Source organism: Aptenodytes patagonicus, chromosome 5 (genome assembly GCF_965638725.1).
Source record: "Aptenodytes patagonicus chromosome 5, bAptPat1.pri.cur, whole genome shotgun sequence".
In the NCBI taxonomy this organism is placed as follows: Eukaryota; Metazoa; Chordata; class Aves; order Sphenisciformes; family Spheniscidae; genus Aptenodytes; species Aptenodytes patagonicus.
In genome coordinates, this window is record NC_134953.1 from 47488159 (window position 1) to 47508487 (window position 20329).

Here is a 20329-nt window from a genome sequence, read left to right on the forward strand (position 1 = left end):
ATAAGACCATTATTTTTAGTATTTTGAAGCACTTTCTTCTTGAAACCTCAGAGTCATCCAACTTCAGTGTTTTGAAACATGCTTCTCCACTGAGATTCTGGAAGAATGTTAGAGAAATGGGTAAATACTACCACGTATGTCATACACATTTGAGATGCTGAAGCTGTATCTAACATAATCTCCTATAGGTTTCCTAGTTTCTGACAAAGGTGGCCTCCGAATGAGGAGAAAGCACGCACGGAAATAGCATGGGGAAGCGTACTGCTGCCTTCCAGGTGACCTTGGTGTTTTAAATCAGGAAGCAAGCAAGGAACCTCAGATTTCATCCAGCTCCATGTTTTATTTATGATGATATTGCAGCAGCACTCAGGGCCCAAGCCATGAATCAGAAACCCATTACGCTATCTAGCATGCAAACACATAACAAACAGACAAGACTTCAAACACCCCTCATTTATCAGCAGTGATGTTTTAAAACTACTTTGCCTAGCAAGATAGGATTTATCATGAAAAGTGGGGGGGGATATTTGTCATCCAGATGGGAAAAGGCCTTTCCCGGAACGATTCAGGGGTGCTGGAGCCAGAGGCGGGACGGAGCGCAGACTGGCCCCCCAGGCACACAGGACAGGCTGCCAGGAAGAGTTTCCAACATTAAATACGGTATTTTCTGGTAAAGTGGGTGCCTGTCATTGTATGCAGATATGACACCGTGAACTACAGATCCGGACGATGAGAGGGAGACATTGCTGGGGAGAAAAGGCAACACCAGGTTTGGAAAAAAAAAATTATTGAACCAGGTGTGCTTGTGGCTGAGAGTTACAAGTAACGAACGCGGCGTCACTTACTCCCAGAACCGTGGCGCAGCGCCGCACGGGCGCGGCAGCCCCGGCTCCTCCCCTGCCCGCGTATCCCTCCCTCCCTTCGCCCGCCCCCGGCTGGTTTTCCCTCCCCGCGGCCGCTACTGACGGTGGCGCCGCCAACCGCCGCTCCCTCAGCCGGGAGGGCCCCGGCCGCCCCGCCCCGCCTCCTCCCGCCCCCGTCACCCTCCCCGACCCACTTCGGGAGCGGAAGGAGGGGCGCGGCCGGACTTGTTTCTCGGCGCAGCGATGCCGTCTTCCTCAGCACCGCCTCCCGCCCGCCCCCTCGGAGGCGGAGGGTTACGGGGCGCAGTGCCGCGCCCGCGCAGGCGGCGTGGGGATCCTACTGCTCCCGTGGCGGATTCGTCGGTGCCGTGCCCGCGCTCTGCTCCGGTTCGTTCCCGCCGTCCCCCTCCTCCTTCAGCAGCGCCTCGCCTCATCCCCGCCGCTTCGCCTCGCCGTCCCTGCGCCCTCCGCTCCCTCTTCCCGGCGGGCTGGGGCTGCGTCTCCGCGTCGGCTTCCCCCTCAGCCTGGAGGCTCCCAATATGAACAGCATCGTCTGCGCTGAGAGGCACCAGGTACGGCGGGGCGGCGGCGGGCCCTAGTGGGACGTCCCGGGTGGCCGGCCCAGACGCAGCCCTCGCCGGCTGTGAGGAGAGGGACGGCGGCGGGGGGGGGGGGGGGGGGGCAGCGACCATGAGGCCGGGGGCGGCCGGGCGCTGCGCCTCCCCGGCCCCGCCGCTCTTTGTTCCCTACTCGGCGCTGGCGCAGGGGGTGGCGGCGGCCCGGGGCTGCTGGCGGGCCGGCGGGGCGGGCCCAGCGGTGGCGGCGGCGGCGGCGGCCCCGCGGTGGCGGCTCGGCCCGTCGCACCGTGCCCTCCCCGCGCCCTCGGCTGGAGGAACAGGAGCCCCTCTGGCTCCGCGGGTTTTCGTTGCTTATTTGGGGGCGGTTTCTTAAAGGCTGGCCGAATACTCGAAGTTGCCATGCTCATCGAGGTGAAGTTGTGTAAATGGCCTGGATGGCCTGAGACTGATACCCTCACGGCTGCCGGTCCGCGTCCCGCGGGGGGGTTGCTGCGGCTGGGGCGGGGGGGGGAGGGTGGTCGGCGGCGCTGTCGCGGCCCCGCATGGGCACCAGCGGCTGGTGGGAATGTCGTGTAGTCCCCAGCCCAGAAAATCAGATGTTCCCCACACGGGTGGGTGTTGTTCCAAGGTCAGGCGTTGCCTGCGCGCCTTTCCAAGCGCCACGCTGCGATCGCGTAGTGGCACCTCTCTTAAACCCTTTATAGTAACTGGGGGGAAAAGAGAATCGCAGAAATCCTGGACTTTGAGTGAAGAAAATAGCCGTTTTGGGCTGAAGAACATGTGCTGACAGCTGGTTGCCAATGTCGTGATCCTCCCTGTCATCTATACCAGTCCTAGGAAATAGATAATACAGCAAAAACAGTGGCTGTCAGTCCACATTAGTGCTTCTGGAGAAAGGTGATGAGTATGAATGACCAGAAGGGGGGGTTGGGGGGTAGGGAGCGGGGAGAGACACGTACAGTATTTTCTACCTGCATGCACAAGTTTCCAGCAGCTTTTTAGAGTTTTTCAGAGGTGCTTCAAGGTAGAAAATATCTTTGCGTTGGCAGCTTCACTGTTCCTTCACTCAGGATTCCCGTAGACGTAAAAACTGAATTGGTTACCATTTCATATGGGGTGGAAAAACGTTGATGAAGTGAGAGGCGAGGCGTCAGAGTTATTTACTAAAGAGAAGGATAGCAAGACTGAGCAGCGATAGACTAGTGGAAATTCGGTATCATGTCACTCTCCTTATTTGTCATGGTTTGTGAAGGGGAGGATTTTTTTGTTTCCAGTGATGGATGTGTAGACACTACATTTATTCTCTTCTGTCAGGTATCTACAAAATGAGCAACCGAGCAGGATGTGGTGCTTTGATGGTGAGATTGGTTTAATTTTAGAAAGCGGATTTTGTAGCCACAAGCCTAACTCCTGGAGCACAGGATGCAACAGTCAGGGAATACTTTCCAGTTAGGAAATGGTACTTTAGCTGCTGTAAATAGGTCTAATTTTGTTTTCCTCAGCTTGAGTTCTTAAGGAGCAGGAGATGGTAAGAAAGGCAAAAACTGCCCAGAATGGGGGGTGGGAGACAATGACGACACACAAACAAAAAAACCCACCAGTTTGCTGGTTGTATGACAAATGTTTGAAGAACTGTGGGAAGTGCATGGTAGTAGAAAAAAGAAACCCCTATGGGAGGGCGGGGGGAAGGAGAGAGCTCAGATTTTAAGAGAGTGCATGTGAGGCAGAAGGTAGAAAAAGAGGTGTAGATAAAGACTATGACAACAACAAAAAAAGTATGACATGGAAAAGGAGAAGAGGAAATGCATAACCAGTATGGAAAGGGCATGTAATGACCAGTGCTAAGACTCAGTGAAACAGTGTATCAAAAGCATGGGGGGATACTATTGGAAGCGAGTACTAAATGGGCAGCTGGTGTGTTACAGCTGAGAGTTGTAGTTGAAAAAGCAGTAACACTCAAGCATAAAACCTGCTTCTCATAAATTTTTTAGTCTACATACATAAATATGTGTTTGAAAGGGGGCTCTAGGCTTGCTCTTTATAGAGGACAGTCCAAGTATTACATCTTCTTGGACTGCATGTAAAAGATTTTGGAAAATGTCCATAGTACTTTTTCCTTCCCCTTCAATTCTTAACCAGGGATAGCAAATACTCTCTCCCTCTCTCCTCACTGTTGGGGTGGGAGCACAACTGAGGTTGATTTGCAATGAAATAGAACAATTTTGTTTACGAGTCTTAGTTATCAATGAGACTAAGTCTTTAGTGGAAAACAACTGAGAAGTGAATATGCAAAACAAAATTGGTATAAATTCTATGAGTCTTATTTTAAATCACTGGTGTAAAGAAGTTGAGCCTGTTTAGTGGTGTAAAGTATGTTGATATATGTCTTAGTCCATGATGTTTTGCCCAAATGTAAACTCAGATGTTAAAAGATCGTGTGTTTTTTACCATAAATAAATGCTAATATATGCAAGAAAATTTTTGAGGACGGCTGGTTTTACCTTCTGATACAGGTAACGGACTACGAGTAGTCGTAGCTGTGACCTACATTTCTTTTGAACTGGGCTGTGAAAAGCCAGAAAGCCTACAGCAACTAAAAAGCACCAACTGTGGTGTTAAATTCCATTTTTGTTTCACTGGATCAACAAGTCTCAATCAAGTGTCCGTCATTATATCAACAAGTATCGACTTTTAATCAAAAGATTAAAAAGTATCTCCCGCAAGTTAGCATTTTTGACTTGTGAGTTGAAGAGGTAGTACCTTAATCTGACAAAAAAGTTTGTGCAAAATTGAGACAAAGCAAGGGCTTTGTTTACTTTTTAAATGAAATTAAAGTACCAATGGACTATATTAAAGATGAGAGCTCTCAGATGGGATGAAAAATAAATACTACCTGTGGTGTTAGGTCATAGACAAGGTGACTTTTGCCTCAGTATGCAGCTCTGGGACCTGTCTTCTTGGTACCTCACCTGAGACCACAGCTCATACCTCTGCTGAAAGTGGCTCTGCAGTGGAGAATCCTAGGGCACGATAACAGTTTTTAGATCTCAGAGAAATTCAACAGTAATCATCATGCAGCAGTTTTTTTTTTTAAATGTTGGAATGTTTTCTGCAGTGAACAGCTGTTTAAAAAAAAAATTGGGATGAACAGATCCTAAATTCTAAACACAATTAACAATTGAAAGTGTATTAATTATGACATTTATTTGTAAATGTATCTTGTAACTGAGCTAATCATATTTCAGTAGTATTTGCATTGGCAAGATACATGTAAGAGGATAGCATAATGAAGGATGAGAAGACTTAGTATCCTTGTTATTTAGGTGAGTCATCTTAAATGCACCTCTAAACGTATATACAGTGAAATGGAAAGAGGAGTTTAAAAGGGGGAAACTTCTCTTCTGGAAGTCAGTTATGTGCCGCAAATTTATCTTAGAGTGTATTACGAGCTGTGAATCTTTCATGGTCCAGTGGTACATATATGTAGCAAATGAAATTCTCAGTCTGTGTATAACAGTAAGTGTTTAGGAAACACAATTATTAGAACACAACTATGTTTAAATCGAGCAACTGGACAGACGTTTGAGTACTGGCATTCCTCTACTTGGGTACAGCCATACCATCGAAATGCACCATGTCACTGCTTCATGGCTTCTCGCCTGTCTCAGTCCTCTGCAGTATTACACCTAGCACGATCAACTCTTGATTGAAGGTGGTGCCTCCAGGCTCAACACCAGTATCAATCTTTAATATTAAAACTAGAATGGAAATCCAGAGTTTATATATCACTTATTTTTTGCTCCGTTTTAAAAATAAGTGCAGGAAATAGGCCTGCTCTCAGGTAAGAATTTTCTCAAATGGAATGTGTTGTTCCCATTCTGGAATGCTAATTCTGTAGCTTTAACATGTTTAAATAATTGCATTTTGATGGCACTTGAAACGTAATCATTTCAGAGGCATCAGACTTCATACTTTACCTAGTTGACAGTGATCTGTGAACATCACACTTGGTTTAAAAAAATTCAAAGTCCTGGAAAATTATAAAAAAAGCCGCTGACAGTTCTTGATGTGGTAAGCTAGAGGGGAGTATAGGCAAGGGGCGGGGGGGGAGGTAATGACAAAGTTATTTAGATGCTTAAAATAATTTAAGAAAGGAATTTGTTCGCAGTACCTGTTTATAACCTTTAAGGCAGAAAATGCAGCATTCTTGGCTTTTCATTGAATTTTGGCTGATTGTTTGGCTTTTGTTCTAGCAGTAGTGTACCAAATCAAAAAGAACGCAGAAAGTAATGCATACGCTTGTGCTATTTAATGCCATTTTGACTAGTAATATTAGCTATGGTTTACACACAACAGTATTGAAACTTTGTGGCAATAATTAAGATGTTCAAATTCCTAGATATTCAGATTGGACAATACTATTAGGTGCATAAATGCAAAATGTGTGGTTCTGACCTTGTGTGCAAAGTAGGACTTTAAAAGACAAATCTTCCACTTCAATCCAGAATTATTTTGGATGTCCTTTATAGGTCTTGAAGGTCATAAGCAAGTACATCAGGCAAAGTTAAAACACTGTACTTGAAATAAAGTTCTTCCGTTACAGCGGAATGTGACAAAGCATGCCCAGAGACGTAAACTGAAGGAGGGTGATTCTGGAATTTAGTTGAAATTGTTTGAATAGTTGTTGTGTAACTTGAAATCTCCACAAAGCCTCAGTACTGGTAATTAACAGCAATCCCAATGAATATTGAACAGGAGAATGCATAATGTGATGCACGAGCAGACTAGTAGCCTGTTTGTCTGAACTGTGGTAGCAATATACATTTAATTTGCTTTGGTAATTATGGACCTCTACTCAGTTAACAAGAGGAGAACTTTGAGAGATCTGGCAGTCGAGAAAAAGCTGGTTTAAAGCCAGTGTGAGCAAGGTGGATAATCTGATGTGCGATGTGGCACTTTCTGCTCAGAATCAAGCAAGTGGCGACTGGGTTGGTCCAAGCCTTTTCACCAAAATGGTCTGATGCTGTACCGACCACCCAGTGCAACTCCTGCCTGGAACTCAGAGCTTGTCTCCCTTGGCTTTCCTTTTTAGATGCCTGCTATAGCTTGCATTTGGCTAGGTGAGTCTGGCCATGTCTGGATGATTCCTATAAAGGAAATGGAAGGTTTAAAATCTGAAATGATAAAGTCAGAGGTCTCTTGCTGATAGTTCTCTTGTAACTTCTTTCTGAGCTAATTCATTACAACACTTGTGTTGAAATAATACCTCTGCATCTTCGAACGACAGAATGTTACAGCTGAGGTGAATCTTTGGAGAAAGTGTGGACATCAGACCGTTTGCTTCTGTTTTTGAGAAGTGAAAAGTTTTGATTACTTTAGAAACTGAAAAGGTTATACCAGTTGTATCAACAAGAGAAGAAGTGTTGACTTCCAAATGCTTAGTTAAACAATATTTGGTAAATAGAGCTTGGTTTCAGTTTCATACCTTGCCTGTAGGATTTTAAAAAGAACATGCATTTACTCTATGGAGTTTTTTTCCTAGCAAAGTGTGCCAACATTAAACTATGTTATAGAAAGTTGTAGTCCTTAGGGTACTGTTCCCGTAGTCTTCCCTGCGTGAGGGGGTACTATATTACAGACAGACACCACTGCTGCTCTGGAGCAGTTGTTTCCTTCTTTACATGTATGTGTTTGTGTCTGTTCTAGTAGCCAAACTTAATTAATGTTAATTCTTTCTACCCAGTTATCTGCTGGCTGAAATACTCTGTCTTCAGGGTTGCAAGAAGCTGTTAAGGGTGGAAGCAGTTTTCCTGTGGAGCTGGTATGTTGTAGGATAATGCCCCCTGCTGCTCTTGAGAATCAGCCTCGCACTTGAGCTGCTGATCTATTTAGAGACCGCTTAGAGAGTACAATTCCTGCCAAAATGATCCCGTGTGTAAGCGCTGGCCAGGCAGTAGGGTTGCAAGGCTCTCTTGCCTACAATGTAGGTGACTTTTAATTTTTTGACAAGGAGAAATGAGCTGCACCTATTTTTTGGAAACCTGATTCCCAGTGTGGCATTTAATCTGTAGATACAAATACAGTTTTGCAATTGCAGTGGGGAACTCAAGTGGATTAAGTGATCAATGTCTTCCTGAGGTGGCATCGGGGTCATGGAAAGTTCCAGGGTGTTTGTTGCCTGTTCCCTCCCTGCTGCTGCTCCTCCTCTTCTCCCCTCCCCAAAAAAGCCCAGCATAAACAGTCCACTGGCATGCAGAATCCCAACAAAGCTACCCCAGTCTGCACTGCCAGTGCAGAACTTGACCAGAACTTAACAGATTCTGTTTGCAGGGTAGCAAAGGGACTCTTCATCAAAGAAAGTTATCATCGAAATAGCGATTTCTGACTTATAATTCTTTTTGGAAGTACTGGAGACTGGAGACATGCCCAGTCGTTTCAGACATGTCCTTAATCCATCTTCAGTCCATTTTAGGCATTCAGTAGAAGAAGGATATAAGTAGATGAGTACAGGAAAAGCAAAAGGTAGGAGGCATGTGGATGGGTTTCTTTTTTTAAAATTTAGTCATTTTTGTTGTGTTACTTAAGAGTTATCTACTTGTGTCAGCAAGCAATAATGATCTAGATATAGCAAGTGCTGAAGGTTAGAGTTGGTAAGGAATTGTCTAAAAATGGGATTCAGCTGTTCTAACTTTTTCTCTAAGCACTAATTTAGCCATTTCTCTCTGTGGGTATAAAAATTGATGTGGTTGACCTCTCGTTAGGTATGAGAATATATTGGTGTCAATATGTAAGTTTTCAGGCTGTTTTCTTTTTGTGAAGAAAAACTTCTTTGTTTGGGTCAGGAACTTCTACTTTAAGACACTATTAAAGTTTTATCTGAAATACATGGTAGTACTATCTATTGTGCTCACTTGGTAACTTCTCCTTTATTGCAGATTATGATGCATGATTATCACAGAAGAAATTCATGTCTATAGCTCTTAAGGACTTGATTACATCATCTTCAAGCCTGATAGTTTTGGAATCCATATTGCAGCTGCAAAGACACATCTGCTTTTGCATTTCAACAAACATCTTCCCTGTCAGAAGATACCGAAACTGAAGTGCTCTGTTTTAACACAGTGATACCATTGGATTATTTTAACATCTCCCAGTTAAAAATTTACAGTAATATATTTGCTAGGTAAGTTGATACTGTTAGCTGCGTATACAATAGTTAATAGTTTTGCTGAAATTCTGCAGCTTTAAAACCTTGCTGTCCTTTTTTTAATAAAACACAACAAATGAAAGTGTATACAAATGGATAATAATCTTTGTAATTAAGATTATTGTTGCTAGTTTAGGGTCAAATTATTTCAGTAGTAAGTGAATTTAAAATAAATGGATTACCACTAGAATTATTTTGTGTGGGGCTTGCTATTTTTATTACTGATTTTTGCTATCCACCTTTTCTGTTTTGGGGGTTTTCTTGTTTAGTCTGATCTTCAGAATTTTCTTAAATTTCAGATGGAAATATAAGTTGTTGCTGGTAACATTAGTAGCATCCCACATATTCTTTCCTCTAAAATTGTTGAGGAAAGTATACTTTTATACTGCTAGCATACTCATGTTAGCAGCTCAAACTTACAAATTTGATTTTTTTTTTTTTTTTAAATTATTATTTCAAATTCAGTAGGTCACCTTAGGGTCATATTTTTACTATTCTTAATTAGCTTCCTATTTGTAAAGTGGACTTTTCCTAAAAGTGCTTAGCTAAAAAAAGAGTCAATTAAATGACATATAAAATAGCCTCCAAATTCAGAAGTTAGTTTCCTGAAGTTATTTTTCCAATCTTGGTCCAATTTACCTGAGGTGGTATGTTTGTATATGGGCAAGATCTTCAGGGGAAGTTGTTTTAGCTTTGCGATGACTTAAAATATATGGTCGTTGTTCAGAATGTATTTAGTTCTGTTTGTTTTGTTGGTGCTAATGTTCTTCCATGACTTCCAGCTACTCTAAAATATTTACTTAAGTCATTACTCATAAAATTAAACAAAAAAATATTTCTATAGCTATACTTGCACTTCGCTAGTTACTTTAAATTCTCAGTTCTTATTTTTCAATGTAGCTGGTTTTTGGGTCTGTGCAAAAAATGAAGCTGACCGGTATGACAGATACTGTGCAGTGAGCAGAAAATAGTGATGAATCTACCAAATCCGATCTTTATAGAGGGGAATAAAGCTTCTTGTGTAATCCAGTGGTTTCCAACTTGCTCCCACAGAGCTAGCACAGGTTCAGCATGTAGTTTTGGAGTTGATATCTACTGAAGTGATGTGGATAAGTTAAAAGTTTTGGCCTTACTCTCTGAAAATCATTAATCCAGTCAATCCAAAGGATTGTTGGCAACATGTACTCATCAGCAGTAGTACTCTTCTAGGCTTTTTTTTGAGATGGATTTTTTTTTTTTAATTTCCCATAAATGTTTGTTTACAAACAATGTGCTAATAGTACTTCTATACTGAAGCAAAATGTTGTATCTCTAAACTTTATATATTCTGTTTTCAGCCAGACAACACCAAAATGATTCCTAATGGATACTTGATGTTTGAAGATGAAAACTTCATCGAGTCATCTGTTGCCAAATTAAATGCCTTACGTAAAAGTGGTCAGTTCTGTGATGTCCGTCTCCAGGTAACTTTTTTCTGTCCGAGTATGATGGCTGAATGCAGCGGGAGTTTTGTTACACTGTGTAATGCTATATGCCTCATTGATCGTGAGGCATGAGATTTTTAGAATCTGATTTTTCTGAAAAATGCATACTTAAAAAAAAAAAAAATAAATCAGATATACTTTGAGAGAAGCAATGCTAACATTATTTTCAGCTGACGTAAATCGGACACTGTATTGATTTGAAAAATTGATTTGAACTGTGACATTCACTTGGGTAGGTCTTTATACTATTATAATACAAACGTACTTTAAAAAAATTCTTACCAACATGTGGGTTTCTTATTTGTGTTTTAAATAAAGGTATGTGGACATGAGATGTTGGCGCACCGAGCTGTGCTAGCTTGCTGCAGTCCCTATCTGTTTGAAATCTTCAACAGTGATAGTGATTCTCATGGAATTTCCCATGTTAAATTTGAAGATCTCAATCCAGAAGCTGTTGAAGTTCTGTTGAATTATGCCTATACTGCTCAGTAAGTAATTTTCACAGAAACTAGAGGGAGTAGATTTTAATTTAAAAAATCAAAGTAACGAAGATAAATGTCTTTCTGTAATAGGTTAAAAGCTGATAAAGAACTGGTGAAAGATGTATACTCTGCAGCAAAGAAGTTGAAGATGGAGAGAGTTAAGCAGGTACAGTTCTCCGCTCTTCCAGAAGTCCATTCTGCTTTCTCAGGCTGACAGCATTATGCTTTTTGGTGTTAATGAGACAAAAATTTATGATTCTGTGGAAAAAGCGCTCAGCAGATAAGCTTCTTTAGATGTTCATTAGCATTGTATTGATTTGAGTGACGTCAGTATGTATTGCTTCCACTTGTGTTATCTTTGGGCTGAAGGGTTCTCTGAAGTTAAATTTTGTATTTGTGCTCTCATATGAGCAAAACAGCTTCTCAATCACAGCTGGTTACTTACCTTCAGGTTTGTGGAAGCGGTGGTGTGTTTGGTTGCGTTGCGGGGCATAATTAAACCTGTAAATCTGTGGCAGTGATATGTGAAAAAAGAACAATCCGCACACTCCTGAACATAAGTTTGGTAGAGCTTGACTTTAGAACTTACTATTGCCACAAATGGTGATACCTTTGACAAGGGAATTGGGATTCTTATCTTCACTTGACTGCAGATAAGCAGTTTTGAATAGATGTTCAATAGAAAAGCATGGGGTCAATGTATATGTGAGTAGCTTTCAAATGTGTATGACTTTTTTTTTTTTTTCTTTTTAATATATGTATATTCCTATGGAAGGCAACATTTCATTTACAGCTCTAGCACAGGGCCGGGGGGATGACAACAGACAGTCACTATTCTGCAGATAGAAAACAGCTGTTGCTGTATGTTGGGGTGGATAATTTAAACATATAAAAATCTTGTCTACTTGTAAACTAAGATGCAGCCTTTTTTCTTAAAAGGTTTGTGGTGACTACTTGCTCTCCAAGATGGATGTTCAGAGCTGCATCTCTTACCGAAACTTTGCAAGTTGTATGGGAGACTTACGTTTGTTGAACAAGATCGATGGCTACATTCAGGAACATCTCTTACAGATTTCAGAACAGGAAGAATTTCTCAAACTTCCACGGTTAAAGGTTAGTTTAAGTTTGTAGACTTCCTTCTGGTACATGATTTCCAAAAAGCAACCCAAGGAGCAACTATTATGGCTTCCTTTTTGGGAGTAGGAAAACTTGGTGTACTGACTTTTACCAACAATGTGAAAATTCTGGATCTGTATAATATTCATACTACTCTGAACCTTAACTGTAGAGAATACATACTATCATCCTTTCTAAGTGTAAAAGATAACTGCAGTTGTACTTAAACATGCTTCCTAGTTTCAGTGGCATAGGCTGAAAGCTCCTCGTAGATGGTGTTTGCTCTGCGGTAAAGCGAGAGTAATGCTTACTATGTAAAGTACAGTATACTACAAATACAAGGGTACTACCTATAGAGTAAATAATCCTTTCCTCTTCTAATTCAAGCTTGAAGTAATGCTGGAAGACAATGTTGGCCTACCCAGCAATGGCAAATTGTACACAAAGGTAATCAACTGGGTACAGCGCAGCATCTGGGAGAATGGAGATAGACTGGAAGATCTAATGGAAGAGGTTAGTCTTTAAGAAAATGGGATAAAACATCTTCTAAAAAAAAAAAGTCAATATGAAGGATGATCCCTTTTTCTTTTATTTTTTTATTTTTTTGACTTTTTTAACTGTGACCCTAAAGAATTTAAATTTTACTGTAGGTACCCCTAAGCTGAGAAACTGGGGGGGTGTTCAGGTGAGCTGAATGAACTGTTCAGTCTGGTCTTCCGCTTTCCTTTTTTGCTCACTATGTGCTGTATAGTAACCTCAAAGTGGCATGTATATTGCTTTAGAATTGGGGAGGTGGTACTGAAACTTGCCATAGATTCTTGATGTTTTCCTTTGCAGGTTTTGCTTGTAAATATAAAGTAGGTAAAAGCTTCTAATGGTTGTTCCTCCCCATTGATTTATCTCCCCATAGGTTTATTAACAAAACTAGGATACCAAGGCTGAAGAACCAAGAAGAAACCTCAAGTGTATTGACACGTACAGAAGCAGCAGTCCTGCCCCAGTTCTCCTAAGAAAATCCGCTGTGGGCAGAGAACGATGATGATGATTTAATGGTGTTTACTTACTCCTTTACAGGATACATTATTTTGAAAGTTGTGTGTTATTAAATGGCTTTACTCATGAATAATAATACTAGATGTAGCCTGGGCAGTATTTAATGGAAAAATTAGTGGGTAGTCTAAATTTTTAATTGGCTAGAGAAAATGGACTTTTCAAAAACCCATGAAACATCAAAACTTTCCAAGTTTGTTATTACAAGCACAGTAGATCTTTGGAAACACTTGTATAGGCAAAAGTACATGTTGATACTGTCATATATTCTCAAGTGTGTATTTCCTCTTGGAAAAACTAATTTTAAAAGCTTTGATCATGTTGAAATTCAGATGCATTTCACTGAAACAGTTGCATCTGACGTTTAGTTGTGGGTGGACAACAGTTTCCTCCAGAACTTAAGTTTGTGCTGTCTTCCCTCATTCCTATACCTTTCCTTTAGAGTCCACTGTTGGCTTCTCTTAACTTCTTTTGATCGAGATAAATATATGTATTTCTCAAAGCAGAAAACTTGTTTGTGGGGATAACGAAAATGCTTGCATGAGATTGTGAATTTGTGTAATTCTGCAAATTAATGTGCCTTTTGCTTGTCTAATGTTTCTGTGCTGGAAAAACAGTAGAAGTCCTTGGAAAATGAAGATTTCTCTCAAGCTGGGAAAGTAAGGAACCTTCATCCAATGTTTGAAGATTGCCACCATGACATCTGCTTCCTTTTAGTTTTGTCATTCTGCTAGATTGAGATGAGATGACGAGAAGTATGCTGGCGACTGCCTTTTGTAATCTGCCTGTAGCTAAGTAGCAATGGAGACAGCAGCCACATGGGTATTCTGTTGTTGTTTTTGCAGGTTCAAACGCTGTACTACTCAGCTGATCACAAGCTACTTGATGGAAATCTGCTAGATGGACAGGCTGAGGTGTATGGCAGTGATGATGACCACATTCAGTTTGTGCAGGTACAAATTGCAGACAGTCTGAGGTAACCCCAGATAGACTGGAGCAGTTTACAGCACACCTGAAGTCTTGGGTACTGTAGCAGAGAAAGCAGCAGTAGCTTTAATGGAGAAATACGTGACGAGAAAGTATCGTTCTCGAATATCGTCCTCTGCTGGAGGCAATGCTTTAGTCTCTGCTTTCTGGTTTTTCGGCAGACTGACTCTAAGCCTTTGCAAAACAGAGTGCTTTAGGTTTGACTTCAGAATAAATCTTATGCTGTTAGAAAAAAGAAGAGGTAGAAGAGCAGTCAGCTGTAGCAAGTCAGCTGTGCCTTACAGTCAACAGACTGTAAAGAAGCACAGACTGCTTGGCTTGCAGTGGAGAATGGCTTATGTGTCTGTTAAATTTTGGCATAGGAAAAGATTCCAGACATAAGTTCTAATCCTTCAGCTGCCGGCGTCCATTTCCTTTGTTCAGCTGCACTGGTAACATGCAAGAGAGATTTAAAAAAGCAGTAGTAGGTAACTTCTGATCTAGAGACAGCTGATGCTTTGACTGTGTACAAATCAGTCTTGTGCTTTTTGAGATGATGACTGTTTTTTTTTAGTTCTAGCCAGATATTATAATTCTCAACTCCTGAAAAACGCACAGCTTAGCACAATGGAGGCTGTTCAAGAAACAAAGAATAAATAAAGGCTAATAGATGTAAATTATCAATTGCTTTACACAAATTAAGGTTGTTTAAATTCACTGAGTTAGAAGCAAATATATTGTAATATTTTAACTCATAACAGTGGAATGTGCTGATACAAAAGTATACTTCTTGAAATTTTTAGCTAATGTTTATGTAAAACACTCTCCATCCCGGAACATGGATTTTAGAAGTGAAAAGAGAGGAAAATGAAAAGGCAGCTAATCTTCCAGCTTCTTAATTGTTTTTAGTAGGCCTTCACAGACTTCACCACCTTGGGATACTACTCCTTGTAATACTTAAGCTGAGAAGTGAACGTTCAGAAAGTTCATTTTTAGAAATAAGGCCAAGAGTTCTCAACTTTTTCTTTTTTTTAAATCCTTTCTGATAATAAGAATTGCCAGCTTTAGAAATTCTAAACAGTTGAGAGAATTAACACCAGAAACCCACAGATGGCAGTCCTGGAAAAATTGTAACTTTTAAATTTTTGAATTACAAAAGTTTGCAATTTCTGTGACTGTCGAGGCAAGTTAAAGATAAGGGAGTAAGTTCTTAATTGGATGAAGGTTCAGAAATAACCAAAGTGCTATCCACAAATGAATTGGTCTTCATGCTGAGTGGAGTATAGCTCTCAAACTCTTGTGTGTAACGTTATCCATGAGTTAGATGATGTATTTCAGAAGTCTTGTGACAGTTTCCATAGAGATCAGGCTCCAGGGAACTGTGCAAGCATTGCAAACTTGGTACTGTGGTCATAAACTTTGCTGCTAAACAGGACAGAATGTTAACTACTTATGTTTGGTTCTTATGATTCAGAAAAAGCCTGAACAACCCAACCAACTGTGCAGTGTAGTCTAAAATGTGAAATTTGGATTTTTTTTTCTTAAATGAGCAAAATAATGTAAGCTACAGTATAAATTTAATTTAAGAAGAAAGCAGAAATCTCCTGTTAGTGGGAAGTATCGAGGGAGTAAAATCCAAGAAACGGCTAATCTGAGCACAGAGAGGAACTGAGGCGAAATTAATTTGTCTTCAGGGAATGAAGAGAATAGTTAATTCACTTCCAAATAGCATTATAATTAACTCAAGTTCCAGAAGCAGAGCTTGTGAGTGAGGCTTAAGTTTGTAGATCAGTTCTCTCCAAATGGATGTAGGTTTTTCCTTAGATTTGAAAATCCTGCTAGTAACGCATACTCTCTTCTAGGAATTTGAACTGATTTCTAGTTAGACACCAGCAGTATAAAGGTGCAGGCACAGGATGAAACGAGTACCAAGATAAGATGTAGGGTGGTTTTTGGCTACTGTTGCTGAGTAGGCAAGATGTTCTGTTGAAAACTTAGGTGTGCTATAAATGATGCTCTGTGGAGGTGGTAGATGAAGTGTTCTCTTGAATAGTTATGTATTAGCTCAGAGAAGCAAAGGTAGAAGGTGGTGTAGTCTCTGGCTAGGTTTCTGTAGCTGCCTTTTGATTTTGCAGAGGAAGCCACCACGTGAGAATGATCACAAGCAGATTATTAGCAGCTCCTCTGGAAGCCTTTCTCCAAATGCTACCATTCAGAGTCCTAAACACGAGTGGAAAATCATTGCTTCAGAGAAAACTTCAAGTGAGTAACTGGGGCAGGGTTTGTCTAAAAGATGCATCTGGTCTGATGTACCTACCACCTCTCACTCCCTGGGGATTTCCTTCAACTTCTGTAAGAAATGCAGAAGTGCTTTTTCTTACTGATGATGCAAGTCAAGTAATTTGCCCAGTAATTTGTGGGATGTTTCTAACATAACTGGGGCCAAATCACTTACATCTTGATTCCTTATTGACAGGGCCATCCCAAATCCCATGGTGTGTATAATTTACCCAGAAAGTCCTAAGGAGGCAGTCTCTGATTAATTAAACAGAGCTATTTGCTGTGTGCATGCGAGGACACTGTTTCCTAGCACATCTTTAGGTTGCTGTCTTACGTCCTTTGAGCACTATATTAATAATCTAAAAGTCATATTTTTCAGTAACTAGGCTAACACTTGGAGCCAGTAACCAGGAAAAATATTTTTCACACTTGTAAGTGGAGAAGCCTAATCAGAAGACCCTAGTTGGCATTCATCTAAAATATTGTATCAGTGGTCTCTCCTTTTCTCCTGACAACAGGTAACACCTACCTGTGTCTTGCTGTTCTGGATGGTGTGCTGTGCGTGATATTCCTGCATGGCCGTAACAGCCCTCAGAGCTCTCCCACGAGCACGCCACGACTGGTGAAGAGTCTGAGTTTTGAGCTTCAACCAAATGATATCATAGAGAAGCCCATGTCTCCAATGCAGTATGCTCGGTCTGGACTGGGCACAGCTGAGCTTAACGGCAAACTAATTGCTGCAGGTAAAGGAAATAGTAACAATTCTTTAAACTTGCTTGCTTAAGGGGGGGGACATGACAGTGGCTTCTTAACTCTGTACACTCTATTAGTTAGTGTTTGTCAACATCAAAGCTGTTGTCTTTGGAAATGTGGTATCATCTGACCTCTTGCTTTTAGGTGGATATAACAGAGAGGAGTGTTTGCGCACAGTGGAATGCTATGACCCGCAAAAGGACACTTGGACTTTCATTGCACCGATGAGAACACCAAGAGCTCGGTTCCAGATGGCAGTTTTAATGGTGTGTGGTGGGTGCAGAGCAGATGAAAGTGACGTTATGTAAATGTAGGTGGGACAAACACAGCAAACTTTACAAAATGGTAACAGAAGTTGCTTAACTGTAGTTACAACATTACAAAAGTGCTCAGGATTCGAATTGTTGTGTACTTAGATGTGAAGAAGGTATTTATTTTTTCCATTTAGGGGCAGCTGTATGTTGTGGGTGGGTCAAATGGTCACTCGGATGACTTGAGCTGTGGAGAAATGTATGAGCCAGAAATAGATGACTGGACTCCTGTTCCAGAACTGAGAACCAATCGCTGCAATGCAGGTAACACATCTGCAGTTGATTGACTGTTGGTTTTTTTTAAAATTTATTCATTTATTAGCTTACTTACTGTTCTTTCCTATATGAATAGGAGTATGTGCCCTAAATGGAAAACTGTACATTGTTGGTGGTTCAGATCCTTATGGCCAAAAGGGACTTAAGAACTGTGATGTGTTTGATCCTGTAACAAAATCTTGGACAAGCTGTGCTCCCCTTAATATCCGTAAGTTTGCTGTGTAGTTTGGGAGGGAGGGGGAAAAGGGCGATTGCAAAACTGCAGGATTAAAACCAAACAAAAAAAACCATTTAAATTTCAGCCGCTATGGCATATTGTTAGTGTGTAACTAACCTGCACTGGGCTGTAACTCCTAGTGTTTGATTGTAGGGAGACATCAGTCTGCAGTGTGTGAGCTGGCTGGGTATTTATACATAATTGGAGGAGCAGAATCATGGAACTGCCTGAACAGCGTGGAGCGTTACAATCCAGAGAACAACACTTGGACCCTGATTGCGCCCATGAATGTGGCTCGACGAGGAGCCGGAGTGGCTGTTCATGATGGTAGGCTTTCGCAGGCTTAAGCAACCTCTTGTGCTTGATGAATTTTTCATGTTAAGCTCTGATGTAAGTAGAATACAAAGCTGGGTTCCTTCTCAGGGAGGAAAACAATACAGTAAGAACCTGACTATGCCTCCAATTTTAATTAAAAACTGTAACCAGTAAAACCAAAAAACTTCTTGTTGTTCTGGGGCATTTGTCCCCACCTCTTTACAAAACATCACCATGGAGCTTCCAGAACTGCATTTGTTTGAATTTGGACTTTGTGCTTATTCTGAAGTAATTTCCAGTCAGCTCTAATGATCAAGAGACCCATAGCAGGTCAATACTGTAACTTCAAACCTTGAATAAGGCAAAGATTTCTGACAGAAAACCTGAAGTTCCTTCACTTTGGCCAAGTTTGTCTCCCTGGAAAGGAGGCTGTGTTTGGCAACATAGCCGGTGCTTAGCAGTGAAACATTTGCTTTGCTTCCTTTTGATTGATAGGAAAACTCTTTGTTGGTGGCGGCTTTGATGGCTCTCACGCGGTGAGCTGCGTGGAGATGTATGACCCTGCTAAGAACGAGTGGAAGATGATGGGAAGCATGACTACTCCGAGGAGCAATGCTGGCATTACGACAGTAGCAAACACTATTTACGCGGTTGGGGGATTTGATGGCAATGAATTCTTGAACACGGTTGAAGTCTACAATCCAGAGTCAAATGAATGGAGCCCCTACACAAAAATTTACAAGTTTTAAGTGAATTAAACTCCCTTTTCAAACTAACAGGCTTAGTGATGTAATTGTGTTTTAGTAGAGGTACACATGTGAATAGGGTTGGGGAGGGCATAGATGTTGCCAACAGCAACACAGAGCTTTTGCATATTGCATATTAATGTGCTGTACATATTTGTTTTGGAAAGAATATCAAGATGAAGGCTTTTTTGTGTATTTTAGAACTTGTTTTAGGTTTGGGTTTTGTTTTTTGGGTTTTTTTTTAAGATTTTGAAGATAACGCAAGAGAAACTAGACTTGGGCATATCATTTCAGGAGCTTCTCCCAGTGTTTGTTTTGTCACTTTGCACATAAAATGACTTTTCCTGTAGGATGTGTTCTTGGGGCAGGAAGTGTAAGGTTTAGGGGGGATAGTTTTTTTTCATCAGGCCTTGTTTTCCTTCAGTAACTGGAACAATCTGTAACAAGAAGCCTTATTTAAATAGATATAATGGCTATTTTTTTTATTAAAAAAGCTGACACGCCTGCCAATACCTTATCTTTTATGATTGCCTTTTTATAACAGTTTTTATATACTCAGCAGAGTATTTTATCTGTTGACATGAAAATGGCAGATAAATGGTTATTGAAGCAAAGAGACAACCTTGGAGTTCATAGAGACCGAGTGGGAGAACTGACTGACTTACCACTGTACGTGAGCTTCTGAGCTTTTGCCTCTGCTGCAACATTGTAACTTCGTATGCAACACGTTTGGTAGAGCTGAGTGGAGTTTCTGAACGTAACATAGCTGTGACTTTCTAGGATGGAAAGATTATTTTGGCTCCAAATATTTTGACAAAAATGCAGAGGGTGCTTTCTGTACAGCAGTTTTGTTACTATGGGTGAGCTAACGTTTGTAAAACAAAAACTTACGTGTGGGGTTTTTCTCATGGTTTTTAAACTCTTTCCAGTTGACAATGAAAATGTATTCATCTGATTAGTGACTGTCCTAAGTTTATTTTTCTAATATTACAAGCTGAAAGTGTGATAGAACACCAATAACTTGATTTCAAAAGTGCTCATAGTACTATGTTTTAGTTCACTTTCTCTGTTCATATGGATAAAATGTTGGTTAGGATGACTTGGTGTCTAACGTGTAGTGCTACACACCTAACTCCTGGTGCCAAAATGAGCACTGACTGCTTGCTGCTGATGCAAACACATTAAAGGTACCTTTTGGGAAATCCTTGCACCACAGGATTGCTGTGAAGTGTCTTTGCGTCCTTTTCTTTAATGAGACAGTTTACAACATTAAAATAGACATTTCAAATGTATGTAGGTTCAAGACAAAGTAGGATATTTAACCGCCTCCAGCTCAAGTTTGGGCCGAGTAGAAATGGGGGGGGTGAAATGCCATGTACCCCTCCTGCCTGCCATGTGTGTGTTGGTTACCCTCCAGGAATAGGTGTGGTGAGATGAAAAAGGGGCCAAGTGAACTTGATGAACAAAGTGTGTAACCCTGTGGTGAAAAGAAACACCCAATACTGTTGTAGGAGAGTTGATCTGCTCATTCAGCTCTGTAACTCAGCATTAATCAAGTAGCTTTAGGAAATTAAGCCACCAGTGATGGCACTAGTTTCAGTCACCATCTCAGTCTTAGTTTACTGCTTTGATTGAGGTCTTACCAGGCTACAGCTGTCCGATCCCACCACCAGTAACAGACCTCT

General features: G+C 41.1%; 1 protein-coding gene across 2 annotated transcripts; it reads left to right on the forward strand.

Annotated features, from left to right (window-relative positions):
- Nucleotides 1–1172: 1172 nt before the first annotated feature.
- IVNS1ABP (influenza virus NS1A binding protein) lies at nt 1173–19859 on the forward strand. 2 transcript variants are annotated; one of them, XM_076339562.1, is made up of 15 exons: nt 1173–1435; nt 8377–8624; nt 9986–10111; nt 10451–10620; nt 10705–10780; nt 11554–11727; nt 12118–12243; nt 13626–13733; nt 15882–16008; nt 16545–16769; nt 16924–17045; nt 17228–17354; nt 17443–17574; nt 17737–17910; nt 18394–19859. In XM_076339562.1, the coding sequence occupies exons 3-15, from the start codon at nt 10001–10003 to the stop codon at nt 18645–18647; spliced, it is 1926 nt and encodes a 641-aa protein (XP_076195677.1). In that variant the 5' UTR covers nt 1173–1435; nt 8377–8624; nt 9986–10000; the 3' UTR covers nt 18648–19859. The 2 variants fall into 2 exon arrangements, with proteins under 2 accessions (XP_076195677.1, XP_076195678.1); XM_076339563.1 differs by lacking the exon at nt 1173–1435 and adding an exon at nt 7737–7963.
- Nucleotides 19860–20329: the final 470 nt, after the last annotated feature.

Coding starts and splice junctions, on each gene's coding strand:
- IVNS1ABP (XM_076339562.1), top strand. CDS start 10,001: ATGATTCCTAATGGATACTTGATGTTTGAAGATGAAAACTTCATCGAG. Junction 13,734..15,881: donor ACCACATTCAGTTTGTGCAG/GTACAAATTGCA, acceptor TTGATTTTGCAG/AGGAAGCCACCACGTGAGAA. Junction 17,911..18,393: donor CGGAGTGGCTGTTCATGATG/GTAGGCTTTCGC, acceptor TTTGATTGATAG/GAAAACTCTTTGTTGGTGGC.